Source organism: Mizuhopecten yessoensis, unplaced genomic scaffold, assembly GCF_002113885.1.
Source record: "Mizuhopecten yessoensis strain PY_sf001 unplaced genomic scaffold, ASM211388v2 scaffold10239, whole genome shotgun sequence".
NCBI classification, from domain to species: domain Eukaryota; kingdom Metazoa; phylum Mollusca; class Bivalvia; order Pectinida; family Pectinidae; genus Mizuhopecten; species Mizuhopecten yessoensis.
Window position 1 is genome coordinate 9758 of NW_018408447.1, and position 21841 is coordinate 31598.

Here is a 21841-nt window from a genome sequence, read left to right on the forward strand (position 1 = left end):
ACACGAGTACTTATACATAATAATCATAACAGGCGTTTTAATTCCCAAAATAAAGTCTTTAATCAACGATTAATAGAGTTGCAACACTATAACTATGTATGAAATGATAACTTTAAGGCTCAACAAACCCCTTAAATTATTGTACAGAACATATATGTTCATAGTCGAAGGATCGATCGTATTTAAAATCTCCAATTAAACATCGGTGTTTAGATGTGTTGGATACATTAACTTTGGCCATCTTGATGAAACCGAGATGGGGAACATGTGGTATGATTGTTCTTTTTTTCTATTTATTTGTGACCTGATAACTGAATGACCATAACAATGTTCAATGCAAAATGACATGCAACAGCTTATCACACATATGGCCAGCATTATTTAAATGTTTTTCATATAATATAACAAACTAATATATATATCAATATTTCGCGTTTGCTTGTAAAACGACAGAACGCGCAAGAATAATAAAAAGGAAGTGCTCGTTTCTGCGGAGTACCAGAAATATATCCGGAAATGACCTTACCATAACCTTTAAGGTTTAGTGTAATGACATGATAGAAATAACCGTGTCCATGCAGTTCCATTTTATTTGTTCTACAGTATAGCATATCTGGCAATTTAACAAGTAATTCACGGATATCAATAAACACACGTACAATAGTGTGATGTGAAATAGGTGTGATTTATCGTCAATTCAAAAATACTGATTTCTCCTTATACTTTTTTTTATTCAATCTTTGCAAAATCCGTCTGTGTAAGGAGAGCTACTCATGTAATAAGGTACCAAAGAAAGAATATGTTACACACTGAGTGGACGATAATCATATCTATTCTAAATAAAAAATGGCATAGATTAAATAAATTGGGACATTGTTTTATCCTCATTAACCCTTTACATATGTTGCTTGTCTTAACACAAATTAAAAAAAAGAAGAAGATGAAATGAAACCTGAGAAATGGTTCTGTGCGACAAAATAAATATCATATCAAATTTCTTAACATAGAGAAAAATTTGTTCAATTAAATATTGTCATGAATAGAAAATTTGATCAAAAAGTGTCAAACTTTTTATGGATAAATTAAAATCTTTTAAATACTCATAAAAGGCGAACGTTTTGGATAAAGTGAAAAATATCAAAAATCAAAATTACTTATCGAAAAGAAAAAAACACCAAGATCTATTATGTTATGTATATATGTTGCAAAAGAGAGTGTGTTTTTATATTTGTTTATGCATATAGATCTAGTTCATTTTTCGGATCTATATGCATAAACAAATATAAGAACACACTCCCTTTTCCAACATATATACATAACATAATGGATCTTGTTTTTTTTTTTTTTTTCGATCTACAGCACGCGTGTTTATTATCTTATAATCTTATACAGTGTATATGGTACATGTAAGTTATCGATCTACACAGAGACATATATATTAGTCTAAGTCTCTGATCTACGGCACAACAATTATGTCCCCAGCATCAAACGAATTGCAAAATATCTTAGTTTTTTCAATTTCTGTCTTTAAAATTTGCCCCATAAGTGACTATTATGGAGGACATTTTTGGGTCGTTGTAGTTTTTTGGGGGCGAAAAAGTTGGGGGTGGGGCGTTATGTTTTTTTTGGGCGAACTGGTTGGGGCGATATGAATCAAATTTGGGGCGTAACAGTTTGGGGGCGAATCGTCTGACACCCCCATGCACTACATCTTATATGAAGCTGTCGTTGAAATTGTCATTCTAACTCCCATAGGCATACTCTATGATCGAGCGATGGTCAGGTTATACCAGTTCACTGTGCTCTGAGTTGAAGTAGCAGCTAAATTTCCTGCTGTGGATGAAATTTACGTTTACACATTCCCAGGTGACCCGTTCTCATTGTGATTTGTCTATTTGCACGAAATCTCAAATTTCAGTGTTGAAGGGCAATATACAGCCTTAAAACATAACTTTTAATGAGAGTCAGTCTTGAGGATATTTTTCTGGCATAGTTCATTTTCTTCTTCTGCAGTAATTATATCTGCCTCTCGGCGTGCTACCTCTGCGACAAGGAAAGCTTCTTTTAGTCAGGTTTCAGTAAATCATTCATTTTTAATGACATTTTTCTGATGCAATACTCCTTTCTTGCCTACAGGTCGAGGTTAACACATTTTATCTATTTTTTGCAGGTTTTCCAACTGGCATTCTTGTAGTGGGAATTATAATGTATTTTTTTCTACTTCCCGATTTATTTTTGTCATTTTTTTATGAGTAACATCAGAAAGTCACTCTCAACATTGCACATAAATTAAGACACACTGAATATAAAGCATATGTGCAATTTAATAAATGGACACAAAACGAAAGGCAACACAAGAAACAAAAAATAAAACAAGACAATAGTTGGTTTTACAGGGTTTAACGCCCTATCAATAGCTAAGATAATTTAGGACGTGCCTCCATGTTTGCCTCATTGTGACTTTATAGTGGTATCTCGTTGAAATACCATGCCGAATGCACCCAGCACAGCATATCACCCCTGCAGGTGGGGGATCGGGAAAAGAATACATCTGCTGTTGCCCACTGCATGTATCGTAGGAGGCGACTAATGCGTGAACCCCTGCAGAATTGAAGCGACCAAAATACATCTGCTTCACCCATTGTATTATTTGGAAAATTTATCTTTCTTTCTACTTCTAACTACCTGTTATTTCCGCCTTGCTAAGCAACACCTCACTTTTGGCTATATATGGGGATGTTTGTTTAACACTGTTGCGTTAAACTCTACGGTACACAATCTGTAAAGTGCTGCACAAACAGTGATTCAAGGGCTATTTCGGGTTACTATTTAAGTGATTATATATAATGTTGATTTCGAAATGACCATATAAGGATGCAACACTTGCCTATGCATTAGTTTCGCTATGTGTGTCTTCAACCAACAGTTGGCTATATATGGGGATGTTTGTTTAACAATGTGGCGTTAAACTCTACGGTACACAATCTGTAAAGTGCTGCAGTACTATCGGCCCTATTGTCGTCAGGTATGTTTAATTAGAACGTTAATAAAGACGTATTTGGAAATTGAAACTATTCAGTCGTTATAAATGGATGAAGTTAAATGTTCACCATGAAGTGTTAAGAAATTTTGAAAGAACCTCCTTGCATCATACAGAAAATAAACTATGGACAAAGCGCACCAGTATTTTATTCCTACACGTACCCTTCTAAGCAGCTGATCGTATATTACCGTATACGGTTCATTGTGGGTACGGGAACAGTGCGGAGATATATTACTAGTCTGCTGTAGTCGTAGCTAGAGAGGTTATTTATAGTTCACAGTCAGTATTGAGCGCGATCTGTTGTACATTAAATCGAAGCACATGTACAGTTGTAGACGACGGGTATTGGCAGTACGGCGGGTATTTACAGTACGGCGGGTATTGCCGATATTTGACAAAGGTAGGTGCCATTTTTGTCTGTTATGACAGCTTGCAGCTATATATACCACATTATATACAGATATATATTCTAAACACCACATTTTCTTAATCTCAGATAAGAAGAGACATCTAGACATGTACAGTACATGTACGTATGTCAGGTGTATACATGTATCTACATCATACGTGTGAAACAGTTGTTTACACATAGTTACTTTAAGATACCGTCGTCTCATAAGCTAATGCTAACTATTTCCAACTTCATGAAGTGATATTGATTTATCGATGAGGCAAATGTTAATGTTGACATTACCTGTTAGGAACCATCAACGAGCTATACCAAAGAATCGTTTCCTACATCGAGACATCCCCTAGTAAAGAGCTAGGAAGTCTATTAATTTCTGCACCGATACATCCCCTAGTAAAGAGGAAGTCTATTACAGCCATTCCGGATTGATCGTATCCAAACTCCGAACTATAAATCTTTGCAACAATTCATTGAAGTTCGGGATGCTACTATGTTTGTGTACGTGACAAAAGCTGTTTCCCCTCAGTTACAGCAGTTGACCTGACCCAAGGTGTAGACATTTTGTTGTTTGGACCAAGTGCACTATGCATTTTAGGGTTGAGGCTAATTTTACTCAATCGGTTCGTCATGAGAGAGGGACAGATAGTCGGTGATTGAAAACGTTATCCGTAGTTCTTTTTATGCATACTATTGGAGGTCATCTTTACTTACAATTGGTTGTAACTAAATATTTTATCACGATGAAAATTGTGTTTGCGAAAATATATAAGTACGAGTGATAGGGAATTTGAATACTTAAAATCAATTTAAGAAAATATCATATCGATAATGATTCCTTATACATGTTTTTTATGCATTTCATAAATTCTTATTTTCATTTTTTTTCTTAACCGCTCATGTATTGATGTTTGTATTCTGCATTGAAATTAGCCGGTCTACTTATAACACCTACACATCTGGATTGTTTTCATATTCGTTCGATGTATAAATATAACTGTATTGTTCATGGAAGTTATTTTATGAGACTTTGCTCTACAGATTAATCTGTAAGATCAATGCACATGTCTGTTGACAACACGAGTTTAAAAGACTGAAGTGTAATTTATTTGCAATCAAATTTATGTGTACAGATGACCTCCAATAGTATCCATAAAAAGCACTACAGTGTACGTATAACGCTTTTCAAATCACCGACAATCTTTTCTTCTATCATGACGAACGACTGACCGTGTCAATGATCAAAGAAAATAATAAAATTAGCCTAAACCCTAGAATGCATAGTGCTTTGGTCCAAACTACACAATGTATACATATTGGGTCAGGTCAACTGCTGTACCTGAGGGAAAAACGGCCTTTGTCACGTACACAAACAATACTTGTAGTAGCATCCCGAACTTCGAAGAAATGTTGCAACGATCAACCGGAAGTGTTGTATACATTGTAATTTCTACATCGAGACATCCCCTAGTAAAGAGGAAGTCTATTAATTTCTACATCGAGACATCCTCTAGTAAAGAGGAAGTCTAATAATTTCTACATCGAGAAGCCCCCTAGTAAAGAGGAAGTCTATTAATATCTACATCGAGACATCCCCTAGTACATGTAAACAGGAAGTCTATTATATTTCTACAATAAGTCATCCTCTAGTAAAGAGGTTCCAAGTCGCTCTACACCGAAACATCCCCTAGTAAAGAGGTTCCAAGTCGCTGTATACTGAGAAATCCCCTAGTAAAGAGGTTCCAAGTCGCTGTTCACCGAAACATCCCCTAGTAAAGAGGTTCCAAGTCGCTGTTCACCGAAACATCCCCTAGTAAAGAGGTTCCAAGTCGCTGTTCACCGAAACATCCCCTAGTAAAGAGGTTCCAAGTCGCTGTTCACCGAAACATCCCCTAGTAAAGAGGTTCCAAGTCGCTGTTCACCGAAACATCCCCTAGTAAAGAGGTTCCAAGTCGCTGTTCACCGAAACATCCCCTAGTAAAGAGGTTCCAAGTCGCTGTTCACCGAAACATCCCCTAGTAAAGAGGTTCCAAGTCGCTGTTCACCGAAACATCCCCTAGTAAAGAGGTTCCAAGTCGCTGTTCACCGAAACATCCCCTAGTAAAGAGGTTCCAAGTCACTGTACACCGAGACATCCCCTAGTAAAGAGTTTCCAAGTCGCTGTACACCGAGACATCCCCTAGTAAAGAGGTTCCAAGTCGCTGTACACCGAGACATCCCCTAGTAAAGAGGTTCCAAGTTGCCGTTCACCGAGACATCTCGTGATGAAGTTTTGGACGAACTAGTCATATGGTGCAGTAAAATGATGACTTGTTTAGCTGTGTGCATGCGAACAAATCTTGAAATAGTCGCGTTTCTTTTGATTATTTTACACAACAAGGTGGTGGCTGGCCAAGATGGGCCGTAGCCTTGTAGCTGGAATGTATTGCTGCACAGATTACATGCAATATCAGTTTGTTTGAACGACCTCCCGGCAGCTATAGGGTCATATGAAGACGGATGACTTTAAAGACAGCACCGACAAAAGAGAATGAAATAGAGAAAAGAAAAGAAATATCCCAAGTGTTGCAAAGAGGCCAGCAGATTAATTTTAGATTCTTCTATATGCCCTCTAATAGAAGACAAAGAAGAAACCCCCAATTTTGCAGGGCTCCACATTAGCCGCCTCTTACAACATGCAGTGGGGTAAAGCTGGTCTTTCTGTCCCTGACACTGCACTGGTGTAGTCTAAAGTTCTAACGTTACAACATGCAGTGGGGGATAGCTGGTCTTTCTGTCCCTGACACTGCATTGATGTCGTCTAAAGTTCTAACGTTACAACACGCAGTGGGGTATAGCTGGTCTTTCTGTCCCTGACACTGCACTGACGTAGTCTAAAGTTCTAACGTTACAACATGCAGTGGGGTATAGCTGGTCTTTCTGTCCCTGACACTGCATTGATGTCGTCTAAAGTTCTAACGTTACAACACGCAGTGGGGTATAGCTTGTCTTTCTGTCCCTGACACTGCACTGGTGTAGTCTAAAGTTCTAACGTTACAACATGCAGTGGAGTATAGCTGGTCTTTCTCTCCCTGACACTGCACTGACGTAGTCTAAAGTTCTAACGTTACAACACGCAGTGGGGTATAGCTGGTCTTTCTGTCCCTGACACTGCACTGGCGTAGTCTACAGTTCTAACGTCACAACATGCAGTGGGGTATAGCAGGTCTTTCCATCCCTGACATTGCACTGACGTAGTCTAAATTTCTAACGTTACAACATGCAGTGGGGTGTAGCTTGTCTTTCTGTCCATGTCACTGCACTGACGTAGTCTAAAGTTCTAACGTTATAATGGCATTTGTATGTACCTTTCATATCGGTGTTTATTACATACGATTCGGAACATTTTAAACATAGATTGTAAATTCTTCAGAGGTGGGCGAAATGGCCATATTGTTGCATTAAATGTACCAACATGTTTGTCATAAAATTGATTCTTTCTTCGTAGTTCTAGTGATTATTTCTTCCCCGATAAACTGGACGTCAGTCGTCGCCGTATTTGTACAACTCTCACACCGTACAAACAAACTATACAGTTGATCATAAATTGTTTGACACTCGTTTATATTTGTATACAACCAACTGATATCGTATGATATTTGCCAGATTGCAACATACTTTTCAGTATAGTATTGTAACTGACATATGACATTAGACGGATTATATATGGCTTAGGATATATTAGCAATCGTTATCTAATTCAAATATTTGGGACGAAATTATATCTCGAAACCGGTATTATATATACTACATCGTCATTGAAAAAAGGTCAAAATTTAATATATGGTATGAACAATCATTATGAGAGATGGCATGCATAAAATAGTGTTAGATATCAAGTTTCCATGTAAACTGGGATATATATATAAATGAGCCTGTCGCCATATTGGGATGTGCGTACCGAATGGTACGAACATCGTATTAACACTAATTAACACTAAACATTTCAGATAAAGCGCAGAACAAGTCTACAAAAAAATTTGTTCTGAGTTCCGATTTACCCGACCCAACAGTTTTATCTCCAAAAGTCGATTCCAGTAATTAATTTCTCAACCGTCAAAATATTGTTTATATCGTAGCTATATAATCGCCACTTTAAACTCTTGATGTCACATGCCATCGGGGCTGCTGCTATTCAGAGTGGCATAGTTATTAGCAAGTGTTCCTAGATCTATATGTTCCATTGCACCTATAGTTACGTATTTCCCTGATTTTCAGGAGTTTTCCTTTTCAGCAGGTTTAGACCGACTGGCCAAACTTGCTTTACCTTTGAAATAAACCTCATGTGACGTGATTGTGCTTATTATTATACCACGTGATGGAATAATAAGCGTGCGTGTATGTTGGTTTGGACATAGGGAAGGGTCGTGCACCTTTGTTAAAAGTTCATTGGTGTAATTGAACACTGTCAACATCCCATGAAGTAGAAGATGGAAATAATTCTAATACACATGGATAAAAATGCTAAAAGAGAAACGAGAATTTCAGATTTTGTTGAAAATTATTTATTATTTTAGGGAGAAGAACGTCAAGACAGAGAAATCATGTTAGTGTTGGGGCTAGTGGATATTCCCATATGGGCCCAGCTCCTCATTCTACTGGTTGGCATGGTGATAGCATACGTTGTGTAAGTAGTAGAATTATTGGATGTTGAAGTAAAAAGATGACTCAATATGGTCCTTATCTATACATTGTGTAAGTATCTCGTTTAAGTATTGTATTACCATTTAGGTATAGCGAAGTTTCAATATGACCAGGACAAAAGACGATAATATTCTCACTGATGATGGAAGAGATTAAATTAACTCGCTTCCTGTTGACAGTTGTTTTGAAGTAATTCTGCTGTCAAGAACTGGAAGATACATTAGATGGGGTTACTTTCATATATCAAAATTAGAAAAATAGAAAAAGTACAGTGTAATAATTGATTGTAGGTAAATATGAGTACTGTCTTGGCCCTGGTTTTCATTGTCTAATTTGCTTACCAAAACTTCAAAATTTGTTTCTTTGAGAGCTGCATTGTATCTAAAAATTTCCATACACATGTTTTTGCCATCAGAAAATCATTATGAAACCGCATATGTGGCTCAATTTTAGGTGTTTATTTGTAGGTGAATATGAAATAATATCTGATAAATACATTTTGTATATTTGTGAAACAATGCCAGATGTGCACTATTGTTATGTAAGTGTGGCAAAATTTCAGGTGTGCGATACTTGTAAGTACGTATATATGTAATATTATATTAAGCATGTCGGTATGTTAATTGTAGGTACATGTCTTGGGATTACAATATGTTTAAGAAGATGGGCGTGGATGGTCCAAAGCCTTCCCTTGTCGTTGGAAATATGGGGATGTTCATGTCAGAGGTTTGTACTAATCTGCTAATCTAAACGCAGTGATAACATTGTTTAAGTAGATACAATGGAAAATAAAATAGTTTAAATTAAAACATTTAATTACCAAAAGAATACCCTTGTTTCCAAATACATATTCTACATTAGAACGTTGTAATTATGACATCCTGTGTACTACCAGTCTATTTATAAACCACAGTAAAACCCTGTTAACAGTAGGATATCACGTGTTCCAAAGTCAAGTCGACACTGAAACTTAATAAAATGTTGTATCCGCCAAAGTCTAGTCGACACTGGAACTTAATGAAATGTTGTATCCGCCAAAGTCTAGTCGATACTGGAACTTAATGAAATGTTGTATCCGCCAAAGTCTAGTCGATACTGGAACTTAATGAAATGTTGTATCCGCCAAAGTCTAGTCGATACTGGAACTTAATGAAATGTTGTATCCGCCAAAGTCTAGTCGATACTGGAACTTAATGAAATGTTGTATCCGCCAAAGTCTAGTCGATACTGGAACTTAATGAAATGTTGTATCCGCCAAAGTCTAGTCGATACTGGAACTTAATGAAATGGTGTATCCGCCAAAGTCTAGTTGATACTGGAACTTAATGAAATGTTGTATCCGCCAAAGTCTAGTCGATACTGGAACTTAATGAAATGGTGTATCCGCCAAAATCTAGTCGACACTGTATCTTAATGAAATGGTGTATCCGCCAAAATCTAGTCGACACTGTATCTTAATGAAGTGTTGTATCCGCCAATGTCTAGTCGATACTGGAACTTAATGAAATGGTATATCCGCCAAAGTCTAGTCGACACTGGATCTTAATGAAATGGTGTATCCGCCAATATTCATTCGAGAGTCGGCCCCTTCCCCAACCCCCTCCAATACATATCTGATATTTTGTGTCCCCGATATATTTCTAGAATACATAATCCATCTGATATCTTGTGTCCCCAATATATTTCTAGAATACATAATCAATCTGATATCTTGTGTCCCCGATATATTTCTAGTATACATAATCAATCTGATATCTTATGTCCCCAATATGTTTCTAGAATACATAATCAATCTGATATCTTGTGTCCCCGATATATTTCTAGAATACATAATCCATCTGATATCTTATGTCCCCAATATGTTTCTAGAATACATAATCAATCTGATATCTTGTGTCCCCGATATATTTCTAGTATACATAATCAATCTGATATCTTATGTCCCCAATATGTTTCTAGAATACATAATCAATCTGATATCTTGTGTCCCCGATATATTTCTAGAATACATAATCAATCTGATATCTTATGTCCCCAATATGTTTCTAGAATACATAATCAATCTGATATCATATATCCACTTAATATCTGTTACACCCTAAACTAGAATCTGTGTAGTTCTACCATTACCCAAACATTTCTTATACTCTAGAACACTGAATCTATAACTCTACAATATGAGGCGTATTCGTAATTTCAGGGCATTGTCAAAGCTGAGCAGAACTTGTACACAAAATATGGGAAAATATTTGGGTAAGTGCAGTCAAGTAAACATTTCTTTTTCAAATTGTTCACCTAAATACAATGCGTTTAATAGTTTGATAGCAAGTACTTGGTAATATGAAATCAATATTCTCAAACATATATGTATAATATGTCGTATTGTATTTTATGCATTATGACAAATTTAAATGTGAACATATAATAAGATAACAAATGTTTACATGACAAAATTTCCATTTATGTCAATTCGTGATAATCATGCCACTCCTGGCTTTCATTCTAGGACGTTTGAAGGAAGGCTCCCCAACCTGTTTATTGCTGACCCGAAGTTACTGAAAGAAATTCTCGTGAAGGATTTCAACAGTTTTGTCAATAGGAGGGTGTGTACAACATTATCACTCACTATATGAAGAAAGGGTAGAAAATATGACTTAAATATTACTTGGTCTAATGTTTATGGGCATGCCCCTTTTCCCAGGAAAATACAAATGAACCTGTTGTGAACTTCGTGTAAATTAAGAAACTCATTATACTATGCAGAAAGAACTCATTAAATCTGAATAGTACATTTAGTGTTTAAGGTATGTCTTTCTGTTGTATAATATCGCTCCTTAAACAGGAACCCCACAAATCCAGGCACTTTAGAATTAAAGTCTGGTTATAAATCCTGAATGTGAAATGTTTTAATTGCTATTTTACCGATTGTATACACAGGACTTCGATCAGATGGATGGCCCACTTCGCGATTCTCTGTTATCAATACAAGATGACCATTGGCGGTTTGTCAGAAACATGATCACACCAACCTTCAGTGGAAAAAAGTTGAAAGAGGTACAGTTATACAAAACATCATGACAAGACTAATTGGCCTTTACATTCAAACGCACTGTTGATCTACCCCTACATTTGTTTAAAAATTCAAATCCTTATGTAATATTTATAAAGTTTTCCTTGATGTTGAGTTCCACTCGCGCTAACCCAGGTGTTCTCGTGGGTGGAATTGCTAGTAGGATTGATACCTGTGAGGTGCGGACGTTTACCAATTTAAGGTGCAACGTACAAAACGAGAATGATGTTATACTAAACAACCCATAAACTTCAACATACACGTAATAGAAAATGTTGATATTGCACCCAAAAGTGACAGCTATTTTCAGGCTAAAAAAAGGTACGAATATGTAACAGCAATCTATGTCTCGTTTCACTATCATATAATTGAACTACACATGTTTTCCTTCAGTCATATGAAATAGTTAATAATGTAGGGTGTGTGTTTGGTTCTTATTGTTTTCACAGTGGGTCATGATTTGTTTGTGTAAGCAGTTCGGGTGGGTCCATAGGGTGACAGTTGGATGAGCCCTGTTACAATGAATACATACCTAACCGATTAGACCACACATTGGTAATATACATGTCTTATATCATTATAACGTCACGTGTGTGACAGGCCTTTCGTATCCGAGATATATATCAATGAAATATTGAGGCGTTAACATTCGGAACAGACAAATCGTATCGTACCAATCTGACAGTCAACATTATCTACCTTATTACGTGTGAAAGGTGAAATAACAGTGTGTGGTGAGACCACACTCTCTCCAATATCAGGATTAACGACAGATTTTCCAGCATTGGAAACCTTTCTTTCAATGTTCTTTCCGGACTCGATCTGGATGTAGTCATTGTGTGGCTGTTTATGTTATTAGCCGGTCCCCACACCAGACATCTATCTTTCAAAATGTCTGAGTGTGTTGTCAGATCCCGAGGAGACCCGGTCTAGTCAGCACTGTTAACACTGACCTATGGTTACGTGAACTTATCATGGGGTTTAAGTTTTAACAAGTGAATCATTGATTTATGTAGCAAATTCATTGCGTTGAAATAGTATTTCTGAATGTTAATTCGTTAGTCATATACTCTGTTGTTGTTTGTACCAGATGTGTATATTATTAAATTATATCATGGACGTGTTTCAGATGGGACCACTATTAAGACAAGCAGGAGACTTATTGATTGAAATGTTAGAAGCAAAGGCAGCCAAAAATGAGGACACAAGCTTGAAAGAGTAAGTTTACCTGAATATGACTATGACTGTTCTTCATATTACCTCACGTCTATTCCCAAAGCTTCAATGTTTTATTATACCGTCGACATTGCCATGGCTAATTCAATAAATAGGTTAATGGCAGTTCTCGTGTTTTATAATTTACCTCTTCAGCTAGTGCAAGAAGCTTAAGGTAATACATTCTATTTGTTTAAAAAATGACCAGAACGTATTGTGTAAAGTGAAGTCAACAAGAAAGTTAATACTGAATTTGTGTGGTGGAATTAGTAGTGTTGCTCCTCACTCATCGGAAAGGTTATTTTAAGAATCGATCACTCTCCGATAAATTCATTATATTTGACCGTAGGCAGACATATATCTTAGTGGAAACCTGTACACATTAGACGTTTATCTTAGTAGATATCTTTACATGGTAGATATTAGTTTCAGTACATACATTTACAGGGTAGATATTAATATCAATGGGTATCTTTTCGGGGTAGATATTACTTGTATTACATATATTTACATGAATAAATAATTCACAGCATAAATGCGCCCTTTACAGAACGTTTGGTGCGTACACTATTGATTGCATTGCCAGAACAGCGTTTGGTTTGGAGATTAATACTCAGAGAGACCCAGATGACCCATTCATAAAACATTCGAAGGCATTCACAGAATCAACAATCATGGTAGTGCAAATTATGATTATCTGTAAGTAATACCTTTATCACATTAGTAAGATTGTTTTAAGTCTACAGTACAATAAACGATAGCTTTCTACTTTCAATTTCAGTAAGGATAACTAGAAATTATCTCTTTAAACAGTCGTATTTTTTAATTTTTGTATTTCTATAATATTTGATTTTCGATGTGTAGGAAAGATGTTACCAAATATGTCAACAACAATATTACTTTGTTCAGAACGACTCCATTATAATTATCCATTTATATTAATAAAGCTTTTCTCATTTAGTTTTCTTAATACGCAGTTTCATAATCAATGTAAAGAAAAGTGATTTATAAATTCAAAATTTCTTCTGAACGTTTAATATCCATGTTACTGCCCGGTAGGGGAGAAATGCAAATATCCGGATCTTCAAATTTTATATTATTCAACATTTAAGGATTTTGTTCCTTATTTCAGTATTTTTCCCGTTCCTGGCATGGCTGCCTCGCCTTTTCCAATCCATGGGAATCAATCTGAACAAAAATGCTACAAATTTCTTCGTCTCCGTAACTGAAACGGCTTTGAAAGAAAGACGGCAGAATCCAGGGGTATGGCAATGTCTACAAAATCTACCCATTCAGTTGTAACGACGTGTAACATTTGTAATCAACCTGAATATATAGTAAAACAAATAATCAAAAGATAGAATATTGTATATCGTGTGTGTGTTGTCTGTGTGTAAAATATCACTCAAGTCATGACTGGCTTTGACATCGTCATCTAACATGTATATTACAGAACCATGCAGATTTCTTAGAACTCATGGCACACTCTCAAGCAGCAAATGAAGAGTCTTCTAAGACGGAAGGGGTTACTGCAAGCCCAGGGTCATCCAGGAAAAGTAAGTCTACCAAATGAAAGAGAGATGGGATCACCACAGGCTTAATACCTATAATGTACTCAGCACAGTTATTATCGAACCACCTGTGAAATGCCTAGTATAGCTTTATATTACACTCAAGATGTATAAGGTAAGTATTCTTTCATAATTTATGTTGAAGATCGTAAAATTAGTATTTCTGACGCTACAACGAAGGTATTTTCACGCGTTAAATCATGTAATCACATGATATCAATTTTAAGCATTGCTACCGCCACGAGAATTTTCTTAAGATTCGTGTTTGAGAGTTGAAGGTCGGGAAATTACCTTACCGTGGACAAGCCATCCTCAACGAGAGACACATTGCAGGGTTGTAGAAAAAGAAATTGTTTACCTTTTTAGAAATGATCCTTGAAATAAATCTCTTGGAACTGCACAAGGATGTTCTTTTCAAAAGTTGAAATTTATTGTCTCACACAGACATTTGTTGAAAATTAAAAATCATGACCATCGAGGAAAAGTGATTTACTAATTTTGTCATATAACATGAAAGAAATGAGTGTCCAAAGACGCTCGTGTTTATCTAAGGAGAGTGCCACAGGGAAAGGAGCTCTTCAAGAAAAGGACTTCCGAGGTTTCATTACATGATGGTTCATCGTTTCGGGATATTTGATGTGAAATTGTTGATATGAAGATATTATGAAATTTATTTTCTGATATAGGCTTTATATTTAACTCTGGTGCACTTACCTTGTTATTGCATCAAATAAATAAAAAAAACTCGAATTTTTTCTTTAGATGTAATTTTCTGAATATCCTTCTGTTGATAATAAAGGTAACTTTTATGTGGTGTTCCAGCGCTGACAGACGCGGAGATCAGGTCTCAGGCACTTCTGTTTTTCCTTGCGGGGTATGATACAACATCTAACAGCCTGATGTTTACTTTCTACCACCTGGCAATCCACACAGACGTCTGTGATAGGGTGATGCAGGAAGTCGATGATAACTTGGGAAAGGTGACGTATACACTATTGCTTTGATACCTGTTGATCTACGTGTTTCTAAAATGCGTTTTGTCGATTATTGTCATCGTGTTTTAATTGAGAATCATTCACCAATTTATCTAAGCGGTGATTTAAGATCTTTCTGTGCTGCTCTTTAAATTTCAGTTCCAGTTATTATTACTGTATACTGTGTAAGGGAGCACATATCATTAACTTTAACATAAAGCACATGTACAATGCAAAAGAGAGTTCATATTCTTATGTGAAATTTAAGGAGTCTTTGTTACCTGTTCTAGGAAAAACCCGATTATGATAACATCAAAAAACTTACTTATATGGAAATGGTGATCGAGGAAACTATGAGAATCTTTCCTGCAGCATCCAGGTGAGAGCATAAAGTGTTGCACTACATGCAATCATGAAGTTATATGATCATTTTTAAAAAGACAAAACGAAATGTAATATAATATTAGTGTTACCGACTGAAGAATGTGTTGTGCCTCTTTGTGTGTTTCATACTTACGTGCTGTGTGAGAGATACCTGTGCGTCTGTCTTCAAAAAAGTGCAAAGTTCACAAACATACTGATAATGAGTTTAGGGATATGCCAGGAACAAACATGAATTGAAAACCACAGTCGTATAATGATTATATCTTTCATGTGAAGGTTCATAAAACAATACTGCACATCAGTGGTAAAATACTCTCTCTAGATATGCTTAACTATTTTATAAGTTTTATCCGTCGATCTGTGAAGATTTTTTCGCTGTCACGTACGTAGCCGAAGCCTTAGCTGGAGCAGACTTATGCATATCTACATAATAGGTAGCATCACGTGATCAGATTGGTCAGTACATTATCATTGGATTTCAATGAAACATGGCTAACAAATCTACAACAGATAGACGTAGACTTAGTTCGATGCTTTTCAAAATTTGTCCATAAATCGAATTACCTTACTACAATTTAATTGGTCAATACATTAATCAGGAAAAGATCTTCATATGTGATTCGATTTATCGAAATCCTGCCTACTAATAAACATGGGGAGTGGGCGGCCTTTAGAGATGAGGAGCAGAATGTGTTCTCTTTTTAAAACAGATGCATCATTCACACAACTTTTTGTCCATATACATGTGGCTTTTATACCATATGGTTTTTTTTACATTTTTTTCTGCAGTAAAACTTGATTTATTTCTTTTAACATAACGAAAATGACAATTAAGTGAACAGTCATAATACTTCATAAATATACAATGGATATAAGATTATAGAAAATAACTGTCAATTTGTTCGTGTTGACTTCAGTACGGCTGACATATCAAACTATGCTACGTATTCCTCTCTTTTTGTTTTAGAATTGACCGAATAGCCAGTCGAGATGTCACCATTGGAAATGTCAAAATCCCTAAAGGCATGATCGTGAACATCCCAGTAGGCGCCATACAGATGGACCCCGAATACTGGACTGACCCAGACAAGTTTGACCCTGAAAGGTAGAGACATTTCACCTCAATAGTAGTTATTTATAATTAAAACGAATACGTGGTTTAGTTCATCTACCATCAATATGTTACCTAATGCAACAATGCATTATTAAAACATTTAAGTTAGCTCATTAAATCCTATTTCAGGTTTACTCCTGAGGCCAAGGCTAATAGGGACCCCTACACTTATCTCCCATTCGGAGCAGGCCCCCGAAACTGTATCGGTGTTCGACTTGCTATGATGGAACAAAAGATGTGCATGGCTCAGGTCCTACAACACTTTAGACCAGTCCGGAGTGAGAGGACAGATGTAAGTTATATAAATATCAACATGGTGTACAAAGAGGATATCAAGGGAGGGAAAAGTGGGAAATAGTAAAAAAAAACACCCATTCCTCCCTCAAGACATTCCTAAGCTTATTAGGCAAAAGATGCATTTCATAACTTTTATGCGGTAGATCGGATATTGGCAGGATATAAACCTAACAGATTCGAAAATGTTGAAATCAGGTCTATGTGCCTTCGTGAATTGTTTTATTATTTTCCCTGTGTATTCACCTCACTCTAGTCCTATAGATGTCCCACCGTATCTCACGCACATATAGTAAGTATGTGTCGTCACACTCAACAGACGTGATCTAAGACAGGGCCTTGTTAGTTTCTTGATTCAACCAACAGATTTGTATAAGACAGGACAATGTAAGATCGCAGGCAAAATCATTAAGGCTCTTTGTCTCTATTATATTTGATATCGGACAAAATTAGACGTTTTTGTTCCCAATAGCCCCACATTAATTACATTTACTCGTAAACCATAGTTTTGTATTATATAGTATACAATGTGATTATAATTTTCAGTGCCCACCAAAGATAAGTAAGCTTGGAAACACGGTGACTGATGAAGGTCTGTGGATCAAGTTTGAGAAGAGGAGCTAAGCTAATACTGTCTGAACTCTGATATAGCCCCCAGTGCTTGTATGTAAATGAGAAGCAAACAACGACGACAAAAGATGTTGTATACTTTTACTTTGTTGTATTAATGTTTTTTACTTGTTTGTCATCAGAAAATTTGCATTGCAAAACATATGAGCACATTATCTTCGGACTTGTTCTCCGGTAGGGCCATAGTTTTGCTTAATCGTTTCAGTAAGGAAAAACATGTCATGTGGGTAATGTATGGAATATGATAAAAAAGTAAAACAATGTTAGCTGCAGAAATTAAAGAAACAATGTTCCGAGTGTAAAATTGCAACGGAGGAAGGTCTGGTCAGTATTTCTGAAACCGTTCTCCTGCTGAAGTTTATTCCGGTGATTACGGTCCTTCATAAAAAAATGCATTTTGGCAATGTACATTTGACTTTGCGACCGCGTCATATGATTCAAGAAAGTTAATTTTGAACACATAATCTACGCCTGAACCTGAGAGCGGTTTCATGAAAACGGGCCAGGATTCGAACCCAGGGTCTTAGACACGTTATATTGTCGGTATAATCACCGAACCTACCTGGTCAAAGGCAGCACCCTAACTCAGTCGCGCTACAAGTATATACACAACGAAAATAATGGGAGGTCACTGTATTGACGAAAAACTATGGTGGCACTCTGTGGTGTGTTGCTAGCAGTGGAACAGGGACCCTTAATACCTTTTGGAAAACGTTGTAGTTCAGGACAGTCTGAAGTGTTGTCAAGTAATTACTCTTTTGTGGTGGAAGGATCCGGGTCCAAGTTTTTGTTAATTCAACGTAACTAAACTCACGTTAAGGATTATATTTAATGTGAGTAAAGTCATGTTTCCGTAGCTAGTATAGCGTGTATTCGACATGCACTTTCCAAATGTGTCATCTTACAGGGTTAATGTTACAATCAACAAAATCTGTTATACTGCAAAACATCACTATGGTTCATATTGCATTTTACAAAACACTTGTTAATAGCACAATGTCAACCTGGTTAAGTGAATTGTGTGGATTCTAATAATTCATTATTACAAGTATATACCAGTGCACTGATCACTTTAGGCACAGAACACTACAAATTGATGTATGTTGTCCATCCTTCATCAGTAACAGTATGTGTTAGTTTCGTATTTCTAAGAGCTAAGTAGTAAATGTACGAAGTGTATGTATGGTCAAATTACGCCCATCACGTTGGTGTTGACATCTCGTTCTATATATCTTCTGTGTTTGATTGATAATGGTTTCTCTAACAATCAATATACGAACATATCTGTGATTTTATGTTTTGAATAAATTGGCATTTCACTTGCATACCATGCTCACGTTCTCTTACATGCCTAACTTGCTTATGTTCTTTAGCATACCATGTGCAGGCCCCCTTATATACATCACTTAAGGACCATATAAGTATTTTCTGCCGCGCATCCCACTTGTTTGCTCTCGCTCGTCAGCCGCGGTGGCCAATTGGTTTTAAAAGGCGTCTCCACTAGCTTTCCATCAGTGGGTAGTGGGTTCGAGATCTACGTGAGGCAGTCGTCAGTATCGGCAGGTACTGGCCGTAGGTCGGTGGTTTTCCACTGGGAACTCCGGATTTCCTCCTCTACCAAAACCTAGCACGTCTTTAAATGACCATAGCTGTTAATAGAACGTAAAACACTAACAAACCAAACCATCTCGCACATATATATGTAATCTACAAATCGGTTGTTCGCTCAGGAAGGAACTTGATGTCTTTAAGCAGTAAAACGATTTCTACATACGTTGTATTAATTTAAGACGGTAAAGACGCACAACGTTTGAATTTTACGCTTTTATACTCGTGTTATCTGTCATGTTCGCCCAATTGCAGGTGTTGTATTTTTATTTCTCTTAACTATTAACTTGCTACGACGAGAAACTAATGTGAAGACCAAGGGAAACATTTTGGAAATTAGATAAATATATAACTGCTTTACATGGCTTCACAGCCTTAACAATGCAAACAACACTAAAACACTCAACTGACATAGCTCATAGCACGAGTACTTATACATAATAATCATAACAGGCGTTTTAATTCCCAAAATAAAGTCTTTAATCCACGATTAATAGAGTTGCAACACTATAACTATGTATGAAATGTTAACTTTAAGGCTCAACAAACCCCTTAAATTATTGTACAGAACATGTATGTTCATCGTCACAGGATCGATCGTATTTAAAATCTCCAATTAAACATCGGTGTTTAGATGTGTTGGATACATTAACTTTGGCCATCTTGATGAAACCGAGATGGGGAACATGTGGTATGATTGTTCTTTTTTTCTATCTATTTGTGACCTGATAACTGAATGACCATAACAATGTTCAATTTAAAATGACATGCAACAGCTGATCACACATATGGCCAGCATTATTTAAATGTTTTTCATATAATATAACAAACTGATATATATATCAATATTTCGCGTTTGCTTGTAAAACGACGGAACGCGCAAGAATAATAAAAAGGAAGTGCTCGTTTCTGCGGAGTACCAGAAATATATCCGGAAATGACCTTACCATAATGACATGATAGAAATAACCGTGACCATGCAGTTCCATTTTATTTGTTCTACAGTATAGCATATCTGGCAATTTAACAAGTAATACACGGATATCAATAAACACACGTACAATAGTGTGATGTGAAATCAATCTTTGCAAACTCAGCTGTGTAAGGAGAGCTACTCATGTAATAAGGTACCAAAGAAAGAATATGTTACACACTGAGTGGACGATAATCATATCTATTCTAAATAAAAAAATGGCATAGATTAAATAAATTGGGACATTGTTTTATCCTCATTAACCCTTTACATATGTTGCTTGTCATAACACAAATTAAAAAAAAGAAGAAGAAGATGAAATGAAACCTGAGATAACCTTGGATAAAGTGAAAAATATGAAAAATCAAAACTACTTATCGAAAAGAAAAAAAACAAGATCCATTATGTTATGTATATATGTTGCAAAAGAGAGTGTGTTCTTATATTTGTTTATGCATATAGATCTAGTTATTTTTTCGGATCTATATGCATAAACAAATATAAGAACACACTCTCTTTTGCAACATATATACATAACATAATGGATCTTGTTGGTGTTTTTTTCGATCTACAGCACGAGTGTTTATGATCTTATAATCTGATACAGTGTATATATCATCTAAAATATACAAATATATGCCTAACATAGATACTATAGATCTATATGGTACATGTAAGTTATCGATCTACGCAAAGACATATATATTAGTCTACGTCTCTGATCTACGGCACAACAATTATGTCCCCAGCATCAAACGAATTGCAAAATATCTTATTTTTTTCAATTTCTATCTTTAAAATTTGCCCAATAAGTGACTATTATGGAGGACATTTTTGGATCGTTGTAGTTTTTTTCGGGGAAATAGTTGAGGGTGGGGCGTTATGTTTTTTTGGGCGAACTGGTTGGGGCGATATGAATCAAATTTGGGGCGTAACAGCTTGGGGCGTTACGGTTTTGCGGCGAATCGTCTGACACCCCCATGCACTACATTTTATATGAAGCTGTTGTTGAAATTGTCATTCTAGCTCCCATATCATAGGCATACTCCATGATCGAGCCATGGTCAGGCTATACCAGTACCCTGTGCTTTGAGTTGAAGTAGCAGCTAAATTTCCTGCTGTGGATGAAATTTACGTTTACACATTCCCAGGTGACCCGTTCTCATTGTGATTTGTCTATTTTCACGAAATCTCAAATTTCAGTGTTGAAGGGCAACATGCAGCCTTAAAACATAAGTTCAAGTGTTCAATAACTTTTAATGAGAGTCAGTCTTGAGGATATTTTTCTGGCATAGTTCATTTGCTTCTTCTGCAGTAATAATATCTGCTTCTCGGCGTGCTAACTCTGCGACAAGGAAAGCTACTTTTAGTCAGATTCAGTAAATCATTCATTTTTAATGACATTTTTCTGATGCAATATTCCTTTCTTGCCTACAGGTCGAGGTTAACATATTTTCCCTATTTTTTTGTAGGTTTTCCAGCTGGCATTCTTGCAGTGGGAAATTGAATAGTTTTTTTCTACTTCCCGAGTTATTTTTTGTCATTTGTTTTATGAGTAACATCAGAAAGTCACTCTCAACATTTCACATAAATTAAGACACACTGAATGTAAAGCATATATGCAATTTAATAAATGGACAAAAAAAAGGCAACACAAGAAATCAAAATAAAACAAGACAATAGTTGGTTTTACAGGGTTTAACGCCCTATCAATAGTTATAATAATTTAGGACGTGCCTCCATGTTTGCCTCATTGTGATAGCGCAGATCTGATGCCGACTTTATAGTGGTATCTCGCTGAAATACCATGCCCAATGCACCCAGCACAGCATATCACCCCTGCAGGTGGGGGATCGGGACCTGCTGTTACCGACTT

At 36.3% G+C, this 21841-nt stretch overlaps 2 protein-coding genes across 3 annotated transcripts in view; both read left to right on the forward strand.

The window, feature by feature from the left end:
• Nucleotides 1-6175, forward strand: part of LOC110459857 (cytochrome P450 3A31-like) — a 15904-nt gene extending 9729 nt beyond the window's left edge. The window contains exon 5 of the mRNA XM_021512316.1: nt 6068-6175. Coding sequence (XP_021367991.1) covers nt 6068-6175 — 108 coding nt within the window. The remainder of the gene's footprint in view (nt 1-6067) is intronic.
• LOC110459863 (cytochrome P450 3A5-like) lies at nt 3352-19405 on the forward strand. 2 transcript variants are annotated; one of them, XR_002463938.1, is made up of 16 exons: nt 3352-3443; nt 8006-8115; nt 8762-8858; nt 10333-10385; nt 10639-10735; nt 11070-11186; nt 12332-12420; nt 12968-13116; nt 13550-13680; nt 13871-13973; nt 14811-14968; nt 15253-15341; nt 16314-16451; nt 16590-16752; nt 17301-17534; nt 18974-19405. XR_002463938.1 is itself a non-coding variant. In XM_021512325.1 (15 exons), the coding sequence occupies exons 2-15, from the start codon at nt 8033-8035 to the stop codon at nt 17376-17378; spliced, it is 1545 nt and encodes a 514-aa protein (XP_021368000.1). In that variant the 5' UTR covers nt 3352-3443; nt 8006-8032; the 3' UTR covers nt 17379-18714. The 2 variants fall into 2 exon arrangements, 1 of the variants encoding a protein (XP_021368000.1); XM_021512325.1 differs by lacking the exon at nt 18974-19405 and having other exon boundaries at nt 17301-18714.
• Nucleotides 19406-21841: the final 2436 nt, after the last annotated feature.

Coding starts and splice junctions, on each gene's coding strand:
- LOC110459863 (XM_021512325.1), top strand. CDS start 8,033: ATGTTAGTGTTGGGGCTAGTGGATATTCCCATATGGGCCCAGCTCCTC. Junction 14,969..15,252: donor TCGATGATAACTTGGGAAAG/GTGACGTATACA, acceptor TACCTGTTCTAG/GAAAAACCCGATTATGATAA. Junction 16,452..16,589: donor GACAAGTTTGACCCTGAAAG/GTAGAGACATTT, acceptor ATCCTATTTCAG/GTTTACTCCTGAGGCCAAGG.